At 37.9% G+C, this 23,267-nt stretch overlaps 3 protein-coding genes across 5 annotated transcripts in view; 2 read left to right on the top strand and 1 right to left on the bottom strand.

Annotated features, from left to right (window-relative positions):
- Positions 1-7,022, top strand: part of vps50 (VPS50 EARP/GARPII complex subunit) — a 72,574-nt gene extending 65,552 nt beyond the window's left edge. For both annotated transcript variants that reach the window (XM_086062188.1, XM_086062189.1), the window contains 3 exons: positions 1,717-1,838; positions 5,164-5,353; positions 6,136-7,022. In XM_086062188.1, coding sequence (XP_085918314.1) covers positions 1,717-1,838; positions 5,164-5,353; positions 6,136-6,255 — 432 coding nt within the window. In that variant the 3' untranslated portion in view covers positions 6,256-7,022. The remainder of the gene's footprint in view (positions 1-1,716; positions 1,839-5,163; positions 5,354-6,135) is intronic.
- A 141-nt stretch (positions 7,023-7,163) lies between these two features.
- LOC147157884 (uncharacterized) overlaps positions 7,164-23,267 on the top strand; it is a 46,516-nt gene continuing 30,412 nt past the window's right edge. Inside the window, exons 1-7 of the mRNA XM_086062192.1 lie at positions 7,164-7,610; positions 8,494-8,710; positions 9,669-9,758; positions 10,066-10,138; positions 10,565-10,653; positions 12,866-13,049; positions 20,909-21,009. Coding sequence (XP_085918318.1) covers positions 8,667-8,710; positions 9,669-9,758; positions 10,066-10,138; positions 10,565-10,653; positions 12,866-12,926 — 357 coding nt within the window. The 5' untranslated portion in view covers positions 7,164-7,610; positions 8,494-8,666 and the 3' untranslated portion in view covers positions 12,927-13,049; positions 20,909-21,009. The remainder of the gene's footprint in view (positions 7,611-8,493; positions 8,711-9,668; positions 9,759-10,065; positions 10,139-10,564; positions 10,654-12,865; positions 13,050-20,908; positions 21,010-23,267) is intronic.
- Positions 14,335-23,267, bottom strand: part of calcr (calcitonin receptor) — a 38,959-nt gene continuing 30,026 nt past the window's right edge. For both annotated transcript variants that reach the window (XM_086062190.1, XM_086062191.1), the window contains exons 17-22: positions 21,602-21,755; positions 20,878-20,938; positions 20,688-20,754; positions 20,332-20,550; positions 19,438-19,479; positions 14,335-17,247 (exon numbers count right to left, since the gene is read on the bottom strand). In XM_086062190.1, the coding sequence (XP_085918316.1) occupies positions 17,029-17,247; positions 19,438-19,479; positions 20,332-20,550; positions 20,688-20,754; positions 20,878-20,938; positions 21,602-21,755 (762 nt within the window). In that variant the 3' untranslated portion in view covers positions 14,335-17,028. The remainder of the gene's footprint in view (positions 17,248-19,437; positions 19,480-20,331; positions 20,551-20,687; positions 20,755-20,877; positions 20,939-21,601; positions 21,756-23,267) is intronic.

Here is a 23,267-nt window from a genome sequence, read left to right on the forward strand (position 1 = left end):
GTAAGACACACAGTCACAGGTTTTTTTTCAGTTTTGTTTTATGTTCGCATACAACAGTGGACCACATTAGTCTTCCTTTGAATTTTTGGCAGAAAGTTTTATAAATGACATAAATATTTTAACTTTTATTTGCAATTATTTGTGATGTTTTGGTCCATTTGGAACATAGAGCTCCTCTAAAGTTTTGGAAATTTTTGTGTGTAAAAGTAACCCACTAAATATGCACCTCTATGCATGCTCATCATGCATTTTGCATTTAAATGAGGAAGGGGGGTTAAACCGAGAGGTCAGAAAAGGTCAGCAGTGTGTGCAGTTTTACGAACAGTACCCACATCCCTGTTAAAGAACGTGTTAAATCACATATCCGCCCAAATGTCCATAGATTATGTATTTATGAATGGAGTCATACATAATAAAACATTCTACTCAGAGGGAAAAGTATTTTGCCCTGAAAAGAACTTGAACTCACCTCATGAATTCCGACTCTGGCAGCGCTGCATTTAAAGCCTAATTAATTTAGTTCATGAGCTAAATTGCAAACCCCGGGATGAAACCCTTACAGTGGCAAAATGGTCCACTTGATGGACTGACAAGGTGCATATTACAGCTAGCATGTAGCTTTCCCCATCGGCCGCTAATAACCCACTCGAACAACTTGTCAGATACACGTAATGCACACGCGTCGCGCCGTGTACGTTGATTGAAACGAGCGTGCCACTTTTTTTTCTTTCTTTTTTTTTTGTTATACTGCACGCAGAGAGATATTTTATTCATGAATTCAGGTTCATCACCAGCATTCAACAATGACATTGATTTGCATATAAAGTGGCGTGGAGACGCTGGAGCCTCCAAAATGACTTCATTGAGAAAATGCTGAAGTAAGAAAGAGTCTGTTTAAGAGTGAATAACATTTCATTTCAAATTAAATACAGTTGGCTTTGCTAGCTATCACGATTCCGTTTTGCTATTTGTGTTGTGCTGTAGTGGACCCGGGTTCGAATCCAGCTCTGGCCCTCTTCTGTGGACTAATTCCTGTGTTTTAAATGAATACTAAATTGTCCTTAGGTGTGAATGTAATGACTGTAATTGTGGTTGCCAGATGTATGTATGAATATATGAATAAATAGATGAGGATGTACAGCAGGGGTGATTTCTTATAAGCGAATGCATTATTCTGCTGTAAATGCTGTAATACGGCATACTGTATACCTTGGCGTGCACCAAACTGCTTTTCCATTCAACTGGTTGAGTAGGAAAAGGAGGTTGAAGGGTAAATATTCCAGTCACACTGTAAGCTGCTCCCGCTCGAGAGAAAATATTTTGGTCTGTATTGAACTGTTTTGTTATGCTGCTATGTGTTTAAGAAGCAAAGTGCAGTGTTATCGTGCTATTCGTAGTCATAGCAAAAATCTGAGCGCAATTGACACCTCACAGTCAAGGTTTGTAAGGATTGCAAGGATGGCATCAAAGCACTACATTTGTCTAAATGAAGCTCCTCAACTCACTTCAATATGGTTTCTTGGGAACAAAAAGCAGAAAATATGTGAATTGTTCAGCAAATTACAGCTGCAAACACTGTACATTACATATTCTAATTCATGAGAACAGTTTCGAGAAACCCCTGTACTACGCAAAAGGGGTTTCCTCTACATTTAGTGTTTTTATTGACAGTAGTTTGACTATGCTGACATCTGTTTTCTTTTCCTTACACGAAAGGAGTTTGAGATGTTCAACAAGCGGCTTGGTGACATCTCCCGACACATGCACATCCCGCTGCCTGTGACCAATGTCCTGTGGGAGCACTGCATCCGCTTGGCCAACAGGACTCTGGTGGAGGGGTAAGACAGCCATTTTGTTTGTATCATATTAAAGAGATGCTTGACTCATTTAGCCATTTTCAGCAGTAATAACTATTTTGTCTATATTTATAGTAGGATAACTTTTTTCATGTAGTATTATTACCTTTAAGTGCACTTTTTTTTCATTTCATTCTCTATTTATTTATTGTTGTATTTATTTCCACATTTATTTTTCTATTGTACTTATTTTTTGAATCTCGTTTTTTTTTTTTTTTTTTTTTTACTTTTATTTCTTTATATATGTATATATTTTATTACGGAAGCTTATTGCATTCACTTGGGGGGAAAAAAGTCCTGTTTTTCTGACAATTTTTTTGGGGAGCTTTGTTTTTTTTGAGTATTTTTTTGTTTTATTGAATATTTTTCTTCCTTTTTTCTGAGTAATTTTTCTCTGTTTTATAAAATATTGTTTTATTATTATTTTTTTTTATAATTTTTTTTTCAGTTTTTCAGAATATTTTTTGAAAGGGGTTTTTCCCTCAGAGATTAGAGAACAAACCACAACACAGTACAACACATTCATTCCTCTATTGAGAGCCAGTAAATTAACATGACCATCTTATTGCATATGGAGGTATGCGGGAAAGTATCCGCTTCCGCTATTAGCACTTGGAGTTCAGAGGTAAAAATAAATAAATCGTTTTTTGTTTTTTAAATATTTTTTTTGTTGTTTTTTGTTTTCAATTATTTTGTTCCCTGTTTTTCTGAGTAATTTTTCCTCCAGTTTTTCTGAATCATTTTTTTTCAGCCTGTTTTCCGGAATAATTTTTGACAGAAAAAAAAAATCTGTAAAACAGAAAAAAATATTCAGAAAAACAGAAAAGAAAAAAAACTACTCAAAAAAACAAAGCTTCCCCCAAAAAATTGTAAGAAAAACAGGAGTTGTTGTTTCTTTTTTCAAGTGAATGCAACAATACGCTTCCGTCATTTTATATGTTATGTTTGAGTTACATTTTTCCCCACTTTTTTTTATTTATTTATTCAGCCAAAAGCACAATTGACATGCACACAACACAAATCCAAGATTCCTCCCAAAGACTGTCATGCACAACGAACACAAACACATACAGTATACGTCCATCCCACACGAGAGCGGCGCAGACTCACTTCGCAGGGTTCCTTTGGGATCACCCTTTCACAAAACAACTCTACATTCATCCCCGTCTCCTTTGCTTTGCTCGGCTGCCGTCTCTTCCAGACTCATTCGGGAATTGCATGACACGGGCCACTCGCGCTAACTGTAAAATGCTCTTGACACATCGCTTTGCTATGCATTTCATCACTTTTTCGCGTGTAAGCACCAGATATGGCTTTTGAGGTGACAGGAAAGGTCTGCGTTTTTTTTTTTTAATACACTACCTACGTCCTTGTGTTTGAGTGGACGTGTGGAGTGGCTTGTTACATCAGAGGTGTGATGAAGCCCTCTCATATCTCACGGCACAACATTTCTGAGTCTATACCAGCTTGATGATGATGAGAGGCTGCAGTCAACCTCAGTGTAAAGGGCTTCATGTCCTATGGTGATGGATGTTTTCAAAAGTTAAGATAAGGTAAAAAAAAATAAAAATAAATAGTGGATCAGTGGCTAAAAAAAAAAACATACTCGGAAATTTACATTTGAGCTAATCAGTGTCTACTTGCATTCACAGTGTCTTCCTAGCTCCTTTTTTTTTTTTACGCTCAAATGTTTCTCTTAGCATTTTCCTTAAAGAAAAATGCTGCTCCCCCTGCAACAGGTAAGGCACCATTTTCTCCATTTCCCCTCAAGCTGATCAAAGCTCTTCCTTGAGAGGCGTTAAAGGCCATATGCTGATCAAAGATAACATCCGGTGATGCTCTCGCAGCAAGGTCGAAGTCAGCCCGAGTTATTTTAACATGAAATAATAACCTCTTCTCCCTAATATGGTACCTTATCACCCACCTACCTGGTACAGTTCTGATGGCTGGCCATTTAAGGTTTAAAAATACTTCTTTCTTCTTCTTTTTTTTTTGAGGCCCCGTGATGAGACCACAGAAGATTTTAATAGAGCTAAGAACAAAAAAAAAAAAGCATTTCAAAATGTTATATTTCTATATACACAATTGCAATGGGTGCACTGCGCATTCTATTCAAAATGTACACATCATGAGTGAAAATGTATCAAAATGTATGCGATTCATTTTCAGAAAGTAATAGGAGGCAAAGATTGCTTGAGTCAAGCTTTTGTCACTAGTTGAAGCTTACTGTAAAACTGACAAATATAATAAAAGTGAATCGTTTATGGCAAATGGTTCAACCAAACCATAATTACATCTAACAAAAACTAGCTTAATGCTAACATACAATGTGGAAGAGATCGGCTAATGGAAATTACCCTAGCTAAAGGAATGTTAAGTCAAAATGTATTTTTGTTTTTTTTTACACACAATATGTTCTATGAGACTCCACTAGTCTAGACACAGTATTCTGATTAATATTGTGTTTGTGAAATATGAATTAAACAGCAGAATCCACCCATTTTTCTCCATTTCAGGAGGCGGCCATTTTGCCACTTGCTGTTGACTGAAAACGACATCACAGTGACTTGACAATGGCAAACCTACAGAGACAAAGACCGTGAATGGCAAAATATAATTTACACAATTATAAACATATTTATCTATTTATTTATTATAATATTAATTTAGTTATTTGAACAAAGATTCAAATGTTGTTTACATTCGCTTTACACGCGTTGAGGTTGGAACCGGGAGATTCCAAGGGGGATATATCCGATTTCCTACCTTCCCCGAATGCAGCACGAGCTCAGCTTACTGAACTTCACTTGACCAAACAGGAAACATGTGCGCTTTGATTGGTTGTTACCTGAGAACTGAGTAACTGTGATGTCATTTTCAGTTGACAGCAAGTGTCAAAATGGCCACACGGGTGGATTTTTCTGCTTAATTCATATTCCACAAACACAATATTAATCAGAATACCATAATTAGACTAGTGGGGCACATATTACAAAGAAATGTGTTATGTAATTTTATTATATATTTTTAAACGTAATATTAAAGCTGGGCTAGTACCCGCAACACTAATGAGTATAAGATGCATAGAATATGGATGAGTAGATACCTAATGCCAACTTTAAAAGCCTTCCGAGCACCATTTGGCTTGTGGCGCCTCCATCTCACAAGGCCGTCTGTGATTTGCCGCTTGAAAATGAAAGCAGCGTGGTGCCATCTGGCAACGCCAGCGCCACCAAATGCGGCTGGCGAGTCCGAGCTAAGGATGTTGGCGTTCTCTGAATTTCCTATTTCCTGCCCTCTTTTGTAGCTACGCCAACGTGAAGAAATGCAGCAACGAGGGCCGAGCCCTGATGCAGCTGGACTTCCAACAGTTCTTGATGAAGTTGGAGAAGCTGACCGACCTCAGGCCCATTCCGGATAAGGAGTTTGTCGAGACCTACATCAAGGCTTACTACCTGACGGAGAATGATATGGAGCAGTTTATCAAGAACCACAGGGTGACGCATCCGCACTCATGCTTGAATATGTATTTTTGGCTGTCAATTTTAAGCATGTTGCTGACAAAACCAGCGTAAGCCACTCTTGTGGACAGGTTCAAGTTCAAGGGCTTATCAAAGTTATATAGTACAGGTGTGGGTTAAGTATTTACATGATCACGAGTCGTGTTGTATTTGTAGCATTATTCCCTCAAATTGAAGTGAAGATGTTTTTAGTCTGTATTTTTTGTCATTTTATTTTTAATTGAATAAGAAGATACATAAAATATATATTTTTTTTATATATATTCCTTTTTTACGGCAGCATATTGCATTCACTCTGGAAAAAAAATTCTTTGTTTTTGTCAGTATTTTTTTTACTTTCTGTTTTATTTAATATTTTATTTTTGATTAGTTAAAATAATTTTTCTATTTTTTCCTCATTTTTTTCTGTATTTTTTCTGATTCTCTGAATATTTTTTCAGTTTTTCTGAATAATTTTGTTATAACAGAAAAAATAAATACACAAACAAAAACTGAAAAATAAAGCTTCCCCCTCAAAATAAAGTCAGAAAAACTGGATTTTTTCCCCAAGTGAATGCAATACGCTTCTGTATGTTTTAAATTTATATAATTAATTATTGTTAATTCTATGTATTTATTATTTTATTATTTATTTTTTTACATACACATTTTAGCCATCGTATTTATTTATTTGTTTATATCTTATCTCCGAATGACTTGGCCTCAAAAAACGAATCTTTTTTTTTTCTTCTTCTTTTTTCTTTTTTTCTTCTTCTCAGGAGTACTCCATGAAGCAGCTTGCGAACCTGGTGAACGTTTGTCTGGGCTCCCACATAAACAAGAAGGCTCGCCAGAAACTTCTGGCCGCCATTGATGACATTGACAGGCCCAAGAGATAGACCACATCCAAATGTACCAAGCAGTTTGATGAGATGTAAAAAAAACAAACAGTAAAACAAATGAATCGTCTCACATGAACTAAATGCTTCGTATGATGGATGTAGTAATTTAGTGTGTATTTCATATCCGTACAACAACGCTCATTAAACTAATTTTTCCAGTTAACTACCAGGATCACTGGAATTCACCGTGTAATAAATTACATGACGGCTCACGTATATTTTTTTAATTATGTTTTACTTGCTCCACAAGCACTCCAACTAATAAGAACTAGATATTTGTGCCTGAATGGCTCCTGCTTGCCTTCTTGTTTGTTTTGTTAAATAATCTTTAATATAATTCAAATTTACAGTTACAGTTTCTCACAAAAGTGAGTACACATTTCTGCAGATTTGTAATTGTATCTTTTCATGGGACAACACTGAAGAAATCACAATGTAGGATTTTTACCGTCCATGCGCCACATTATGACTTTGCAATGGAATACTACAAATGGGGGAAAAAAAAATTCTATAAATGTATGTATTCCTGATCGTGCATCATCTTCGGAGGAGAATCGTGCAAATGTTAATGTTTTCAACAATGTCTATTTATTTCCAGCTTTCATGTGTTTTATGTAACATCCAGGATGTGCTGTGCTGTTTCTCTGTCATTATCATGAATTTCATGAAATGAAAACAAATGCAAATAGTACTTATCTATCACACAATTTGTCAGTGCTGCAATCATCGTTGAATCATAATAATAAAACACGCACTGCACTGAATTGTTTGCTTGGATAACCTTTGTTGTGTATGGTTGCAGTCTCATCAAAATACTATATTCCTTTCAGTAATGCTGAGCTCCATTCTAATGATGCAACACTCAACCAGGAGCTGGACACTGTCAGACAAATTAATTGGGCCTCTTGTGTGGTTAGAGTTTCTGTGTATTTGTTATTGGCCAAAATCCAATTGGAAGTCAATTGGAAACCAGCCCAATTTTTACATTTTTACGTTTTTAGGATGTCTGCATTGCATTAAGTTTCATCCCAAAAACATAATGTGAAAAAAGACCAAATTTGACGTGTTTTTCATAGGGGTGCACCGGGAAAAAAAAAGATTTTCATAAGAATCACAATTCTCATACGATATAAAATGTCCTAAAATAGATTTTATTTAAATTATTGTCCTGTCTTGCCCTTGTTTGTGTGTTCATGGTGTACACGGTTTGGCCACTTAGAGGCAGTGTGTTTCCGCACGTTCTGATACACTGCTAAGTTGTAGCCACGTTTGAGAGTAGAAGAAAAAAAGTCACAATTAAGTCATGCCAACAAAAGTTTGTTTTTTTTGCAGCGTAAGAAGAGCATATGCCGGTGAGTAATGTTAACATGCTTCTCTGTCTGTATACATTCCTGAAGCGTTTTGTATGAATAGCCGTTCTTTTGAGTGATAAAAGTGCTGCCAGTAGCGCGCTAATTAGCGTTAGCGAGTCAATGGCGCTTTCCATTGTGTGTTAGCCTAGAGCTAGCTACCTTCGGGAAGCAAGCTAAACAAAAGTGTGTTTGCATTTTACTGGGCACTGTGTAATTTTAAGCATTTTGTGTGTTGAGATTTACAGTTAACCTTAACTGGAGTGTAATAAACGGCTTGATACTGTAACAATATTATTGTTAGTTTGAGTTCATGTTGGTTGGGGGACTGAGGATTAGACATTAGACACACATTTATATATATATATATATATATATATATATATATTAAAATTTTTATATAATTTCTATTTTCACTTTTATTCATTTATTTTGGCCTTTTTGGTCCTCCATAGTATCTGCGATGAATCACATGGGGAACATTCTTCTTCCACTAGTTGCTCACCGCCCACACTGTATTTTCCAGTTGTTTGCACAGTCAAAGCTTTTATCAGTCTGAAAACGGGAAGAGGCACAACATGATTCATGGCGCACGTCTTGAGAGGCTCATGAAGTGGCCGCCTGTGACCCTTACGCTTTCAATCTATACTCAAGCAAATATATATTTTCAGATACTTGCGGCACTTCACCCGCTCTTTGTCACGGCTCGACGTTCAGGAGAATATAAAGGATGACTTATGAAAGTTGTTCAGAACATGTATACTGTCTCATACACTAGTTCAAGTTAGTCACAGACACAGCTCTGGTTAATGAAATAAACATTATTTAGCTGTATTTCAATAACCTAACGCCAGTTCTAATTCCCTATCTTGTTGACTGGCATTAGAGATGAAGACAGCTAATTGGATGTGCCGCTTCAACTGTGAAGACAGCGCCTTGAGATCGTTGTTCCAGCAAGAAGCCACTGCTAATTTGCTGCCTGACTAGCTGAGCTCGGGCGGAACAAATGTTGTGTGCGCTCGATGACATGAGCAGAGCGGCGCACTCAACGCTGACAACATGAGTAAACACTTCAGGTTCAACTGGAGAAGAGATTTCTCTGGGTTGGTAAAGTTTTTACGCCTTGAAACTGTAACTGAATTTTCTTTTTTCTGTCCATCATAACATTCTCAACGCTATGTCTAGCCTTTTTTTTTTTGCAAAGCAGTAACTAAATATTGTATTTCTTTTTAATTATTATTTTTTTTTTAGCCTGGCAAGCCACACCCATTTGAAAGCCAGAACGTGGGTCCGACTCGAAAGAGCCGGGCATATCAAATTCATTCACAATTCTTCACAAATAATAATTCCACATAATAGTCCATGTCGTGACCCCTCATCGTCATTGCAAACAAGATAATCGAGACAGCAAATAGCTGTGTGGTTCATTTGTTCCCATCCTGCCATCTATTTTCTTTTGTCCTCATTGGGTTCATGGCCACACTCACACCCACACGTGTTATTACACAAATCAAATATTCTAATATCTTTCAAATTCGAAATTACAGTGAACCCGAGAGAAACCTCACAGAGTTACCGAGAACTGTTTTGCATTTCTAGCTTCATAAACGCTAAAGCTGCCACCTGCACATTGTTGAATTAAGCCTGAAAGTCAATTGAAGGTTTAACACAACCTGAGCCCACCTGCCGCTGTGACATCGTGTCTTTAATTGACAATTACCAGCACCAATCTTGGCTTCTCTCCATTAGAGACCAAGAAAGTGGATTAAACCCATTTTGGGGAGAAACATGGTGTCTCTCAAACATCACAAAACACTGCCTCAGCAAACAACACAATCAATCTCAAAGTTGAAAAGACAAAAACGTAATGGGGAAAAATACAGTAATAATTCATAATTAATCAATACAATAATTATAATACGAATGCAATAATTATAACATGATTCATATTGATAAGTGTACATTTTTGCAAATGTCACTGTATGCAATTTATAAAATCATACAGTAACGACATATTCAAATAGAAACTTATTTTTTTTTGTTTTTTTGCCACATTTTCAGTTTCAGCCCCCCGCGACCCTTTGTGAGGACAAGCGGTCAAGAAAATGGATGGATGGATGGAGTTCGATGGACATTGTGCTGCTCCTTCTGGTGTGTGCACCTTGGCCACCTGGGGGCACTATAATACAGACATACTGATATACAGTACTTGGTGCAAGGGAAAACTCAATGCGTATATTTAAATAATGCCATCAAAATCGATCTATATATAACTATCTGGATTTATTACATTTTTTTCCACTGTAAAGTAGATCATGGCTTTAACACACCGCCGTTTTTTGTACAGTTAGCTCCAGTGACCAGGCTGAGCTGCTCTGGATGTATTCAATAACGGGGCGGGGGGGGCTTTGGGTTTGCATCTGCACCTGCAACACGCACACATGCTGCATGTGATTAGGAACACCTGTTTGCTGTTGCTGAAAGAGGAAGAAGAGCAGATCAACGCTTGGCCACAACACAAAGGGTTGAAGGTACACCTTTTTTGCCTCTCTATATAAAGTATGCAAAAGACAGAGTTGTACATTAACCTTTAAACAAAATAAAGAAATAATTCCAGCCTGGAGATGCTCCAATGTGTGCCACTAATGTGCGCATTTGCTGTGTTCACTAATGTCATCAGCTCAAAATGGAGGACAACATGTTCATGATTCTTGATACTACTAGGTTAAAAATAGCTTTCATTATGCTTAGCTACTATTGATTTTTACGGGTTTAATCTCAGTTCAGAAAGAGAGTTTGGCTTTAATGGAACTCCATATATTGTCACTCCACAGAAATTTGGAGAACAAATAGTCATTATGTCTTCTGCCCCTTTTGTAGCATGTTCACTTGTTTTGTTTTTTATTATTTTAAGTAGGCCTCACATAGTTTATTCATGTATATTTCTTGTTATTCAGAGGTCTGACTCTCCCCAGTCTTCAAATTCTGGGTTAGGCACGATGACGACGACTTTAGCCTGTGTAGTTTGTAAACGGCACAAAAGAAGGTAAGAAGGCTGTATCATCCATCATATTTCATCTACAGGAAATAAAAACTCACCCATGTTTTTATTTATTTATTTATTTGCTTTTAATGAAAGTTGTGAGTTAAAGGGCAACCCAAGTTGTTTCATAGAAAAGCTCCACCAACAAGCGACTGCTCCAGGGCTCAGATAATTAGCATTTTGCATTACAAATCTCATTAGCATGTAACAAGGGAGCAAGTGCTGAACGAAAGATGTGATGGAAGAGGTTATCAGCTCAATGATGTACCTTATCAATGTTCTGTTCTCTTTCTGTTTTAATTTTTTCTTCTTCTGTTTTTGGACATTCCCTCCTGTTTTTCAATATGTAGATATAGATTTGTATTTTTCAGATTTTTGCTTTTTTGTATACAAAAAAAACAAAAAATTATTTAAGTTTTTTTGTTTTTCAAAATTTTATATATTTTTTGTTGGTCAAAAATACATTATTCAGAAAAAAACAGACTACAATATGTTCTACGTGCGACTTAAACCAATGAAGGTGCTGTGTGCAGTTGACACTTCACTGCCACGGCTCTCCTCCTTTAGACATTTGGAAAAATCCCCATCTGAGCAAAAGCTCCTTTTTCTTCATTTCTGCCACATCCACTTTGGGACTGTGAGAATGCCTCGGGTGTGTCATTCCTCTGCTTCACTGCAGAGTAAGATGAATATGGCAGATGCACGATCAGCTCGGGGCCATCATGATGCACTTTAGATAATGATCATACAGACAACATTGGGGCTTTGGACACACAATGCTCATTTAGGGTGATTATTTATGAGTGTTGCCACACGTCGCTTTGTTTAGACTTGTGGGATCAAGCTCAATTCAAAGATGCAATGAAAATATTGATTGCGGTATGCTTTGTGGATTTGGCCTTTTGGTAACGAGAAATGAATTCACGTAACAATTACGAGCCAGCTCGCGGAGCAACAGTTGATGATTCATCCATGGAAACAGTTAATGCATTTCATACACTTGTTCCGAATGAGGCCAGTACAGTATTCTACTGTATTTGATTGCGCCCAGCCACTATTGTTAAGTGCACACTCAGTCGGGCTATCTCTCGCGAGCAGATAGCTGCTGTGCTACAGATTAGGCCGAGTGAGGAAAGAGTTTGATGGTTTGATTTTGCGTTCTTTGAAGCGGCTGCACCGAGCCCAGCAGGGGAGCTCGGCTCTCACTGCGCATTTACGCCAGCAACAAATAATCTTTTTTTTTTTTTTAGAGACTTTAAATATGTGAGGGATCTCATTGTGACTTTAATGTCCTTAAAAGGATTTTAGATTATATACGCGACACGGTGATTGTTATCTATACATCGCAGTCTACCATTTTAGTGTGCATAGCACACTGACTTGAAACCCAATAAACGTATTTGTGCTCTGCCCTCATTTCAATTCTTGGCCATCCAGTATCCAATTAGATCTGCAGTATATTGGAAAAGGTCATTTAGCTTGTTGGTACAAATGATGCACCCAGAAGCTAATTTTCCGCTAATATGAACTTGTTTCTTTTCATTTTGCTGGCTTATTAGATATTTATTATGCTGTGCCCAAAGCAACCAATTCCTTCAAATACATTGATTGCATTTCTCGGCAACAAAAGTGAGTGGACCACTAAGTGAAAATGCCCAAAGTGTCAATATCACAGACTTGTCTTTTTTTCTCCTTACTTGTTTGCCGCCACATACGCTAAGCACCATCTGAACCAAATATGTTTATCTTGGTCTCATCAGACCGCAGAACATTGTTGCAATAATCCATGTGCTTAGTCTGCTTGTAAGAAATTGACACTGTTAAATGAGCTGTGCAATGACTACTTTCCATTGTACGGTCATTTCTTAAATTGTCCCATGAAAAGATATAATTAAATATTTGCTGAAATGTGAGGGGTGTATTAATCACTTATGTATTATTCTATTTTATTTTATTTTTATTTTATTGAACATGTGTAAGATGCGTACCAGAATGTATAATAGTTATTGGAATTAATTTAATCCATCTGTTTTATTTGTGTTTTAATAAATGGACCCCAGGAAGATTAACTAACCGCTAATGGGGATCCAAAATAAACAAAACAAACAAACTTTTGTGAGATAACGAAAACACCCGCTTGGTCAAATGTTTTTTTTTTTTGTCCTGCTCTTGTTTTACCCACTCACGCTGACTTTTATTGCCAATTTTCTGCCAGTTGCTGCCACGCTGAAGCCATCAGGAGCCTCCATCAAATGGCAGACGCTGCCGAGCGCTGACATTTCAATGAAATTTCACAAGTCTGCCTCACAACAACACGGAGGTTATTCCAAGTTGTGACTTCCTGCAGAATGCGATTCCACTCCTCCATCCATCTTGAGCAGAAAAAACCCCATGAAGGGGTATGTGCATGCCATTATGGAGATTTCCTCCTCATTGTGTCCTCATTGTAGCACAAGTGCTCCATCGAAGCCCTCATAACACTTTGCATACAATTTGAGTTGAATATTATTATATAAGATCTGTTCCCGGATTTTTTGTTATGCTGTGAAACAATATTTATCAGAGGAATGAAGACGCAGCTCCACAGGCGTCAAACTTCCTCATTATCATCATCATCATCTTCTCCTCATCAAGATCATAGCACCAGTGAGTTAATTCAAAGGAGGGTGATTTGTCTTCTTCTTTTGGGCGGCGTCATTGGGATGCAGCAGAGCCTGAAATTGCATATTTTACACTGCCGTCTCTAGCAAGGCAGAAATTATTGGCATAAAAGGAGTGAATGTGGTGCCCTTACTATGATATGACTTGAGGTGCTTAGAAGAAATGACAGTCAATTCCGACCTGTATTAGCCATCAAATGGCGGTTGGAAGTGTAAATAAAGTACAAATAATGAAATACAGTGGTGCCTTGAGACACTATTGACGAGCCGTCGTTTGTCTATGTTATTTGTTTTTGTTTTCACAACAAACAGAACAATTCTATTGGAAGTTTAATGTCAAAACATAAGGCAGAGAAAATTACACATTGTGTATTTAAAACATCCACATAACTTTGCCTTAAAATCTGCTAGCTTAATGCTAACACATGATGGGAAATGCCATAGATGGGCTAAAGAATAACATCTATGTGGTAGTGCTCAATAAATATTTGGACACAAACAGAAGAGACATAATAAAACAATATTCACTGGCGTATATTGTTTATGCTCTGTGAGAATTAACTCAACTTTATTCATAATGCGCTTTCACAACAGCTGCTTTAGTTGTGCAACTCTTCTTATGTTGTTTCTACATGACTGCATTCTACTGCCCCCAGTGGCCACGTCAAAGTTGAATTCTGTCCATTATTTTTGTTAGGCTTTTATAAATTACAATATTAGCGTGCCATTCTCCTTTTAAAAAATGATTTTTTTTCTTTTTTGGAGGAGGTTGGAACGAATCAATGGCACTCCCATTTATTTCAATGGGGAAATGTTATTTGAGATCATACTGATTAAACTCTTATCTGAAGGCACCACTGTACTATGGTAGGAAAATCGCCAACAATGAAAAATAGCCCTTCTAATCATTATCACTACAATTTACACTACAAATATAAAGTCTATCTTCTTTCCTCTCTTCTACAAAGGCTGAAAGCCAGCACAAAAAAATGAAAAATTCAAGGGGCAGAAAAACATCACTCAGTCAAGCTTTTACAAAATATTTTTTTAAACATCACATTTGCAAAGATTTCAATCAAAGCCGAGAGGGACAAGGACACAAAACGAACCACAAGAATTCACCAAACTGGTGTCACATTGCAGAAATCATATACTTGATGCATTTTGGCATTTACTAAAAAAGCGTGGCAACTTCCACAAATACAGAAAAATTTGGAGAAGTGAGTGAGAATATACTAAAATAAATACTTTAGTAAATGTACTGTACTTTATCATCACAGAATGAACGTCATTTGCTTCATTTGATTGTCACTATTTTCTTTCTAACCTGCAACAAAAGACATGAGTATTGTAAATAGAGCAACCATTTAGATGATGTGATCCATGATAAAGCTTATAAAACTTTTTTTTTTTAAACTGCTTCATTTTTAAAGGACATCTCCTGTAGCCTTTGACATTAAATGGTGAGTATGAGACTAAATCGCAACAATTCAGCTTTCATATATATTTGGATTTTACACACTTAAAAGATAAGCCTTTTTATCGGGGGGCATTTTTGGATGAGGAAAATTATTGGAACTGATCAATTAAAGTCACAGACTTAAAATGTTTACTTGCAAAGCTTGTGATCCACAAGTCTTGGCCTTTACAGGGAAATATACATGTTCTATATCTATAGGGTTTAAGTTTAGATTTGGACATTTTGCCCCCAATGGACTTCTTTATTGTTTCGGTAGTGTGATTTGGATCCTTTCCTTACTTACTGATCAGTTCCTTTGCATCTTTCTTTAAATTTGTTGGCAAAACAGTTCTGTCGATTTCTAAATCATCAATGGAGATTAGTGAGCTCAAACCCAAGCCATGACATCACCTCCACTGAGTCTTAACAGATAAGCTTGTATATATATATTTAGGATCATTTGTTTGTTTGTTTGCCCATCTTAGCATTTCACTCCCTTTAGTAAACGTTCATCATTGCCTTATCAGACCATAAAACTTTGTCCCCCAAGCCCGCCTCTGTACTTTTTTTTTTTGCAAATTCCAGCCTGGCCTTCCGATTAAGTTGTGCATGGGATCCAGATGTAAATACCTGGAAATAAAAGCTGAACTGTTGAACTTTGCCTCATAAATATCTTTTCAAGTCAAAACCAAACATGCTCAGTCTACTCCCAAAATAAAGAAATTAGCCTCACTGTTCCAGTTCTCTTGGAGGACAGTATATTTATATATTAAATGCTTTTTGCACATGAAGCTTCTGCTTGCTTCTCAGGCCTGTGATGTTGAGCATCCGCTAAACAGTGGAACAGTTTTTTTTTGTGTGCAGCCATGGAGCACTACACTCAGCAATGAGAAAGTATGATAAAATATTAATAGAAAACAAAATATTCAATTTTAAATGGAGTTTCTATGTACACATTTCCAGAGCTTCAAACACAGATGATAATTGGTAACTTTTCGTGGCACGTGACCAGACTGGTAATGCTGGTATATTGTTCCTGTTTATGTTGTGTGCACAGGGGATAAAAAGTCTACACACCCCTGTTCAAATCTCCCAAGATATTTTTTTTCACTTCTCTGTATGACTCAATTCATTAAAATATATGTTTTCGAAAGTTGGAAATAAAAATGCACAACTCAAATATGTTTGCTTAAGTGTGCACACCCTCTAAACTGTGGATGTGGCTGTGTTCAGATTTAACTAATTGCATTCAAACTTATGTTAAATGAGTCAGAATGCACCTGTCACCATTTGTAGTAGCTATGATTAACCTCAAATAGAGTTTTAATGTCCTAGTAGGCTTTTCCTGACATTTTTCTTATTTCTACCTGACGCCTGAAGGTTTTGTGCTAGCACTAACTGCTATTTGCGACTGACTGCTCATAATGTTTTTGCACCATGGCCAAAACCTTCAATCTTAGTTTTATCGAATTAAAATGCTTTTCTCCATGTGTATTTGTGAAAGTTTTGACCCCCCCCCCCAAAAAAAAAAATAAGACATTATTATTATTAGAACATCTGAATTTTATTTAGGTTTAATCAGAGGCACTTTAAATGGTGGTGAATGTGTCCTGACTGCAATGTAACATGAGTTTGAATGTGATTGGCTAATTCTGAACACAGCCACATCCACAGTTCAGAGGGTGCAACCACATATTTCTTATTTGGACTTCTCCCAAAAGATTTACAAATTATAGGTCACAATGAATTAAAAAAAAATATATATATATATATATTTCTTGGTCTCATTTTTTATTTCACAAAATCTGGCATTTGAACAGGGGTGTGTAGACTTTTTATATCCACTGTATATTTGTGTTTGTGTGTGAGTTAGGGTACCGCATCTGTGCTCATTTGGACACAAAACGCCCCTATCTAGTTTTTGACCTGCATCCTGTACCCTTTGGTCTAAGTATGTGAGATTAAAAAGAATGGCGTCGCTCACTTGCTGTTAACGATCGTCACGATCACATCGAAATCATCATCACATCTTCCCTAACAGATTACATTGTCATCACAGTTATTTCCGTCTCCCCGCCACCAGCGTGACACAAGTCTCTCAATTAAGCATCGCCGTTGTCACAAAGCAGCTGCAATAAAGTGATAGAAGTGACTCGCTCTCCGAACCCTTCGTCCACATTACGGCCGGAGCGCTAAACAAATTAGCCTCTGAGATTCAGTAACTACTCTGTCGCGTATGTTCCTTCTCCTGTGTACCGCTCAGGGGATCTCGCCCACTTTCAGCGCCACCAGTTCGGAGTCGTCCGTGTGGCGGCCGTTAAAATGTTCGCTGTTTCCGTCTTGATGGTACATATATGGAGGGACCTCCGTAATGGAGGTGGCCGTGTACGACGTGGAACGCATTGAACAGTGGTCCTTCCGTCTTTGACCCCACTCGGTCTTGTACTGCATCCACTGTCTCTTTAGAGTGGCTTGCACCTGCGCACAAACATACACATTAGTATAGAAGTTCAATTTTGACCATCATTTGTGAGTACATCAGAGTTTCTTTGGTAAAAGCTCCTCCCAAGAGCCTCCTCGAGCCTCACTCTTGTGCTTATTAAAGACAATTGAGATCCTCGATAATTTAGGGGTATGATAACCATTTTATGTTATGCCTAAAGCATTGAGGGAGGAGGTTTGCAAATGGTATTGAACATTAAAGCAAAATTTAATTAATAAAATTTAAAAATTTAGATTTAATGGTTGCACTTCTGATAAAAATCGCCAATCCTCCATGAGCAAAATGTTAATTATCTGCAGACCTTCCCAGTGCTGAAAAAAACAAAAACGGTCTAATTATAAAACCGACCAAACTAATTGTCTTAATGAGCCAAGAGAATGACGAGGACGTCCATGTAGAGCTTTGCGCTTGGCATCACAAAAACAGCGTGAACGCTGTTTGTCTCACTGACCTCGCGCCACAAAGGCGCCATTGTGGACATAATGCTGGTTATGCAGTTTGGCCTTGAAATAATAACCAAAATAAATAAATAAATACATTTAAAAAAAGACAGAATGGTACCCAGCCCCAGTAGCATGTCCTGATTAAGGGGCCACGATTGGTCAGTTAACGCAAACAAACATTTGGATCCCATGGTGACAGTTGATGAGTTAGATCACCCTCCTTTAGGGTCGACCTTCTGGAGACACGTCTTTCAAACGTTCACACGAGCTGTTTCATTAGAGGAGGTGCTTTTGTTATGCGCGTGGATGAGAACCTGACCTCATTTCAGACTAGAGCAAAGCCACTCTGTGTTTAATTGCACATGCGTACTCGAATCTGCACCTCTTCCCTGCATTGTTGTCTACATGGAACATTTACCACTTCTTTGCATTCTTTACTTACAACTCCATTTCAGTTTCAAATACTCGGACTGATCATGTGACTACCGTAGGCCTTACCACATTTAAATTACAGTGAGACCTTGAGCATGAAAGCAGCTGATGTACAATGCGACGCTTAGTGCAGAGCTTAAAGGTCATTACCACCTTGTGCTCAGGTTTAATGGATACATTTAGTCTGTTCTACTCTATTTGAACGACATGTGCACAATATTACGAGCTCTCACACTAAATCAGTTTGCGGCTCGGCGTGGCTACTGAAACCCACCTGGGATATTTAAAAGAATAAAAAATGTATTAAAAAAAACACACCACCCATTCCTTAGTTGTCAACAACTGCATAAGACTAGCAATCCAGCAGAGCAAAGAGATTCAGGCAGCTGAGATTAATCGATACGAAATTAGAAACATTTCTGCTTGACAGGTAGGTTTATCACCTCCCTTTGATTTTTATTTAATTATACCTTCCATAAAATACAACTTCAAGCATAACATTCAATGTTATGGTAGCATGAACTTGCATAAGCCATGCTAGCAATATAACAGTCATGGCTAACGTCTGCCTCTTTTCAATACTAATGTTAGCTTAGCATCACTAGCGCTGCTAGAAGGTGGATGTTTTCTGTGTGAGTATATGGCCGGCAAATGTTAGCTTAGCATTGCTAGCGCAGCTATTTTGTTGAAGCTGGTAGCTGGATGTTATTTTTTTTTGTGTGTGTGTGAGACTTGGAGGGATTAGTAGGTGCCATTTTATAGTTTGTTAACAGTTTTAGAAATGGTTGAACAGCACTTGAGGATACTTAAGCTTCATCTAATCAATGGTTACAACACATTGACCTGTTAAAACAAAAACAAAAAACCTCAACTTCCTAAATGTGTCAAGCTTGAAGATAGCACACCCACTGACTTCCTGACTGAAAGGTTATCATCTGTATGAACTAGTTTATGACCAAACTTGTTAGGACCGATGTTGTCGAGATAATTGGAATTTCCCCACACTTATTGCAGACACTGAAAAAAATAGAGGGTGGGACTAATTTGAGACATCGTTCGGTGGGAGTATGGACTTTGTGCATTTGTCCTGTTCAATGATGTTGGGTAGTCACTTAGTTGGACTTGAGCTTATCAACAAAACAACTGGGAGCTGGGAAAATACTTTTTCCTAATGTAATTTTTTAGCCAAATGTAGTTTGACATTTTTTTAACCCCTCCATTTACTGATCTAATGGAAGTCTTACACTTTGCTCTACTATATGAATAAAGCAATTGACGAATATTGCTCACCTCTCCATTGAAGAAACAGAATATGGTTGCCACCAGTAAACCCTGCAAAACAGTTACCATTGTTAAATATTTTACATCACAAATCATAATAATATACAGGGTTTTTCTAATTAAATTCAGCTTTTTCCAGCACCTTATAATTGTGGTAAATAGCAATTCTTTTTTTCTTGGCGAAAACAATTACCTCTGATTTGCTTTTGTTTATGTGAAGGACATTTTGTTTCATCCAGTTCATTAGCTCTAGACATTGGCACAACACGTTAATTGAACTGCAGTGCTGTCATTTGAGGACATTGGTAAATATAGCCATGATAGACAACATTGATGTTCTAAAGGTAATGTATACAGACTGAACAAAATCGGTCCAAGGATTGACCCTTGGGGGACCCCACATGTCATGGCCATTCAATGAGATTCAAAACTTCCAATGGACACAAAATAACTCCTTTCCTTCAAGTTGGATTTACAGCATTTTAGGCCTGTTCCATTTAATCCATCTAAAGCTATAAACATACATAATTCAGTTTTGTAATGGCAAAGGGCTTAAACGGTATATATTTTGGACTCGAGCATATTTTCGAGCACATTCCAAATATCTAACAACCCTAAATACAGTCAAACTCAATTTTCAAGCACCTCAAAAGGACTTTTACAGCAAAATCAAAATTTTACACGCAAAATCGATACCCTGTTTAAGTGAATGTAAAGGGCGTGACAAATTAATTGACTTTCCCCCTTTTTGCTCCATGACATTGAGTGCGTAACTGGTTCTTTCAAGATTAATTCACACACCTTTTAGGCATATCGCTTAGCGATTGTTCAGCCAATTAATCATCATTTAGAGGCAGAAACTTTATTGCTGCCTGGTCTTTGCGCTGTGTGAGGTCTACATACCTGGTAGTGCATGAGTATGTGCATGATGTACTCGTAGACCTCCCCCGCCAGCCTGTTCTCTGGCCTCCAGGGAAAAATGACAAATTGTATACCCAGAAGGGGCACCAAGATCAGCGTGGCTCTCACAGCCTTCATGTACATGTTGGACTCAGCACGGTGTGTGTCTCTCAGCTTGGTGACCAGCACTCTAATGATGTTGAGCAAGAAGAAGAGATTCACCTGCACAAGAAGGGGACATTCACGGAGGATTTACGGCGAATCGCAAAAATGCAAATGAATTGTCATCAAAAGCCAGCGTGCATTTCTTTGACAGTGTACTGCGACGCGGGGCTATAAATAGAACAGAGTAGACTTACAAGGAGAGCTGCCACTATAGGACCATGGACCGCATAAAGTAGATGAGTTTCCACACTCATCCAACAGCTGCCGAAAGAGTAAAAAAAAAAAACATCAGTCAGTGCGATCTGAAGTCCAAAGCATACCATGAACGCTGAGACAGAAAACAAGCGTGTATGTGTAGGTTGACAGGTTTGGCAACATACTCACTTGTCATCAAAAAATGTTTTTCTTGCTACAGCATGGATGGATGAAGGCACGAGAGGAAAACCTTGGAGAATGAAAAGATGGCAGGCACATGAGGGCTCACGTGAAATGGTTGCATTTGTCATCAAGGCAACAGTAAGTACTTTTCGTACATCAACTGCATGTGTTTATGCATTCTGCGGAAATAATGAAGCAACCCTGAGAAAGCACTTCTATCTTATTTCCATTTTGAATGTTCCAAACCCAACATCGCTACACAGTTTTCTGTAACAATCCTCTCAAGGGAAAATGTTAACCTTTTAGTTCATAAGAAAACAATTTGACAAGAGATATGATTGAATTCGCTACCATTGACGGCTATAGACGTCAAAAAATCATTTGAACAATTCATATTAGTTTAAAACTTTTTTCCACTTTTGTTAACAAGAGTATGAAAACCTAGAAAAAACAATTATAGTACATTTAGAACTGATATAAAATTTGTGCTGCGATTGACTGGCAACCAGTTCAGGGTGTACCCCCGCCTACTGCCCGAAGCCAGCTGGGATAGGCTCCAGCACCCTGCGACCCTTGTGAGGAAAAGCGGTTAAGAAAATGGATGGATAACATTTTTGATTAATCATGAGTTAACTATTGAAGTTGTGTGATTAATTACAATTGAAAAATTTAATCGCCTGACGCCCCTAATTTTTAATAATATTTTCTTAAAAAAAAAAAAAGAACTCACCCCAGCCAAGGAAGTAGTACCAGTGCAGATGCTGCTCTTCCGCAAACACGGCCACCACGATGAGCGTGTGCAGGTAGATTCCTTCACATAGCATCCAGAAATAATTGCACCCCAGCATGTACATGTGCAAGAAGTGCAACACCTTGCAGCCGACCTGCAACGATGGCCCACACAGAGACGTATAAAGCATTTTGTCAGGCAGTTCAGTTGAAATATCTATTGGTTTTCTGTACTTCAATTTAGATGTACATGTTATAGTTCACATGACTGGGGGGGGTTGAAATGATTTATCTTGGTTTAATGCCTTTGCATCACCAAAACCTGGCATTTGAAAAGGGGTGTGTAGACTTTTCCTATCACGTCAGTCTTTTCTCACTGTGCTCTACCGAAGCTATAATTACGGGAGGCTTATTTCTGTGAATTTTTCCATTTTGCTGTTTGATCCTATCAAGAGGATTTTACTGATATCTTAGCTCTGACATATTTTCAACTAGAATTGCTCAACAATTTATGGTGGCGCAAAACTGCTCGTGTTACTTACAATTTGCATCTCTGGTGTTGCTAAAGAAGAACAAAATACGAGAAGCACCTCTCTAATAAACATACTTTTAATTTATCACCTGTATCACATTAAAACGTGTAGTACTTAATGATTTTTTTTTTTTGCTTTAAAAAAATATATATATTTATTTTAGCTCTTGTTGCCGCAGTGGGTGAGTGGTTAGCACATCTGCCCCACAGCTCTAATGTTGGGTGTTCGAACTCAGCCTTGGGTCTTCCTGTGTGAAGTTCAGAATCAAATTGATTGGCCAAGTATGTAAAAACAACAATGACCAACAGAGGGAGGTTTCTTCGATGGAAAAACATGAGGAAGGAGTGAGAGAACAAATGGGAACGTGCTTGTGTGTGTTTCCTAATGTAGTTAAAAACTATAAATTGTCCATGGCTTGAATTTTAGTGTCGTTTTTCGATATGTGCCGTGTGAGTGGCTGGCGAGCAGTTGAGCATGCACTCGCCCAAAGTCAGCTGGGAAAGACTCCAGCTCACCCAAGACACAAGTTAGGATAAGCGATTCACAAAATGGATGCTTGGATGTTTTGCTTTCCACTTTGAGTAACGGTGGATTCCGCTTTTTCTGACAACACAACTAATTGCTTCTCTCAAGGGTCTTTTTTTGTGTGTCCAAAATAGACAACAATTACTCACCCTGAGCCAACCTTTTACACAAATGTCCTCCTCACTTTATCACATTTCTGTGGGACTCCAAAGAGAATGCAGATATTCCCTTCTGAAGCATTTTTGAATTGCAGATGAGCAAGATTTGTCTGCAGCCGCAGACAATGTTCCGCTTTGCAAATCAAGCCGCTGCGGATCATGTCGATCTATTCTCCTCGTGTCTTCAGAGTCCTGACTGCTGCTTGGGAATTGTGAAGGATCGCTCGCAGCAAAACGTAGACGAGTGAAGGAAAACGTGTGCTGCTGCAAATCACTCGTTCCAAGTCGCAAGAAGAGGAACCAAGGCGCACTCATTTCAGTTTTTAGTTTGTAAATGCAAATAGGCTTGAGTGAGTCTCTTCAAATGGTGCAAGCAATTATTCTGCTTCCAGTTTGTCTAGAAAAACATTGTGACTAAAGACATGATGAAATTTTAGCGGCAGGTTCTTAT

The sequence above is a fragment of the Leptonotus elevatus genome, chromosome 19, assembly GCF_054856555.1.
Source record: "Leptonotus elevatus isolate MCC_2025b chromosome 19, RoL_Lele_1.0, whole genome shotgun sequence".
NCBI classification, from domain to species: domain Eukaryota; kingdom Metazoa; phylum Chordata; class Actinopteri; order Syngnathiformes; family Syngnathidae; genus Leptonotus; species Leptonotus elevatus.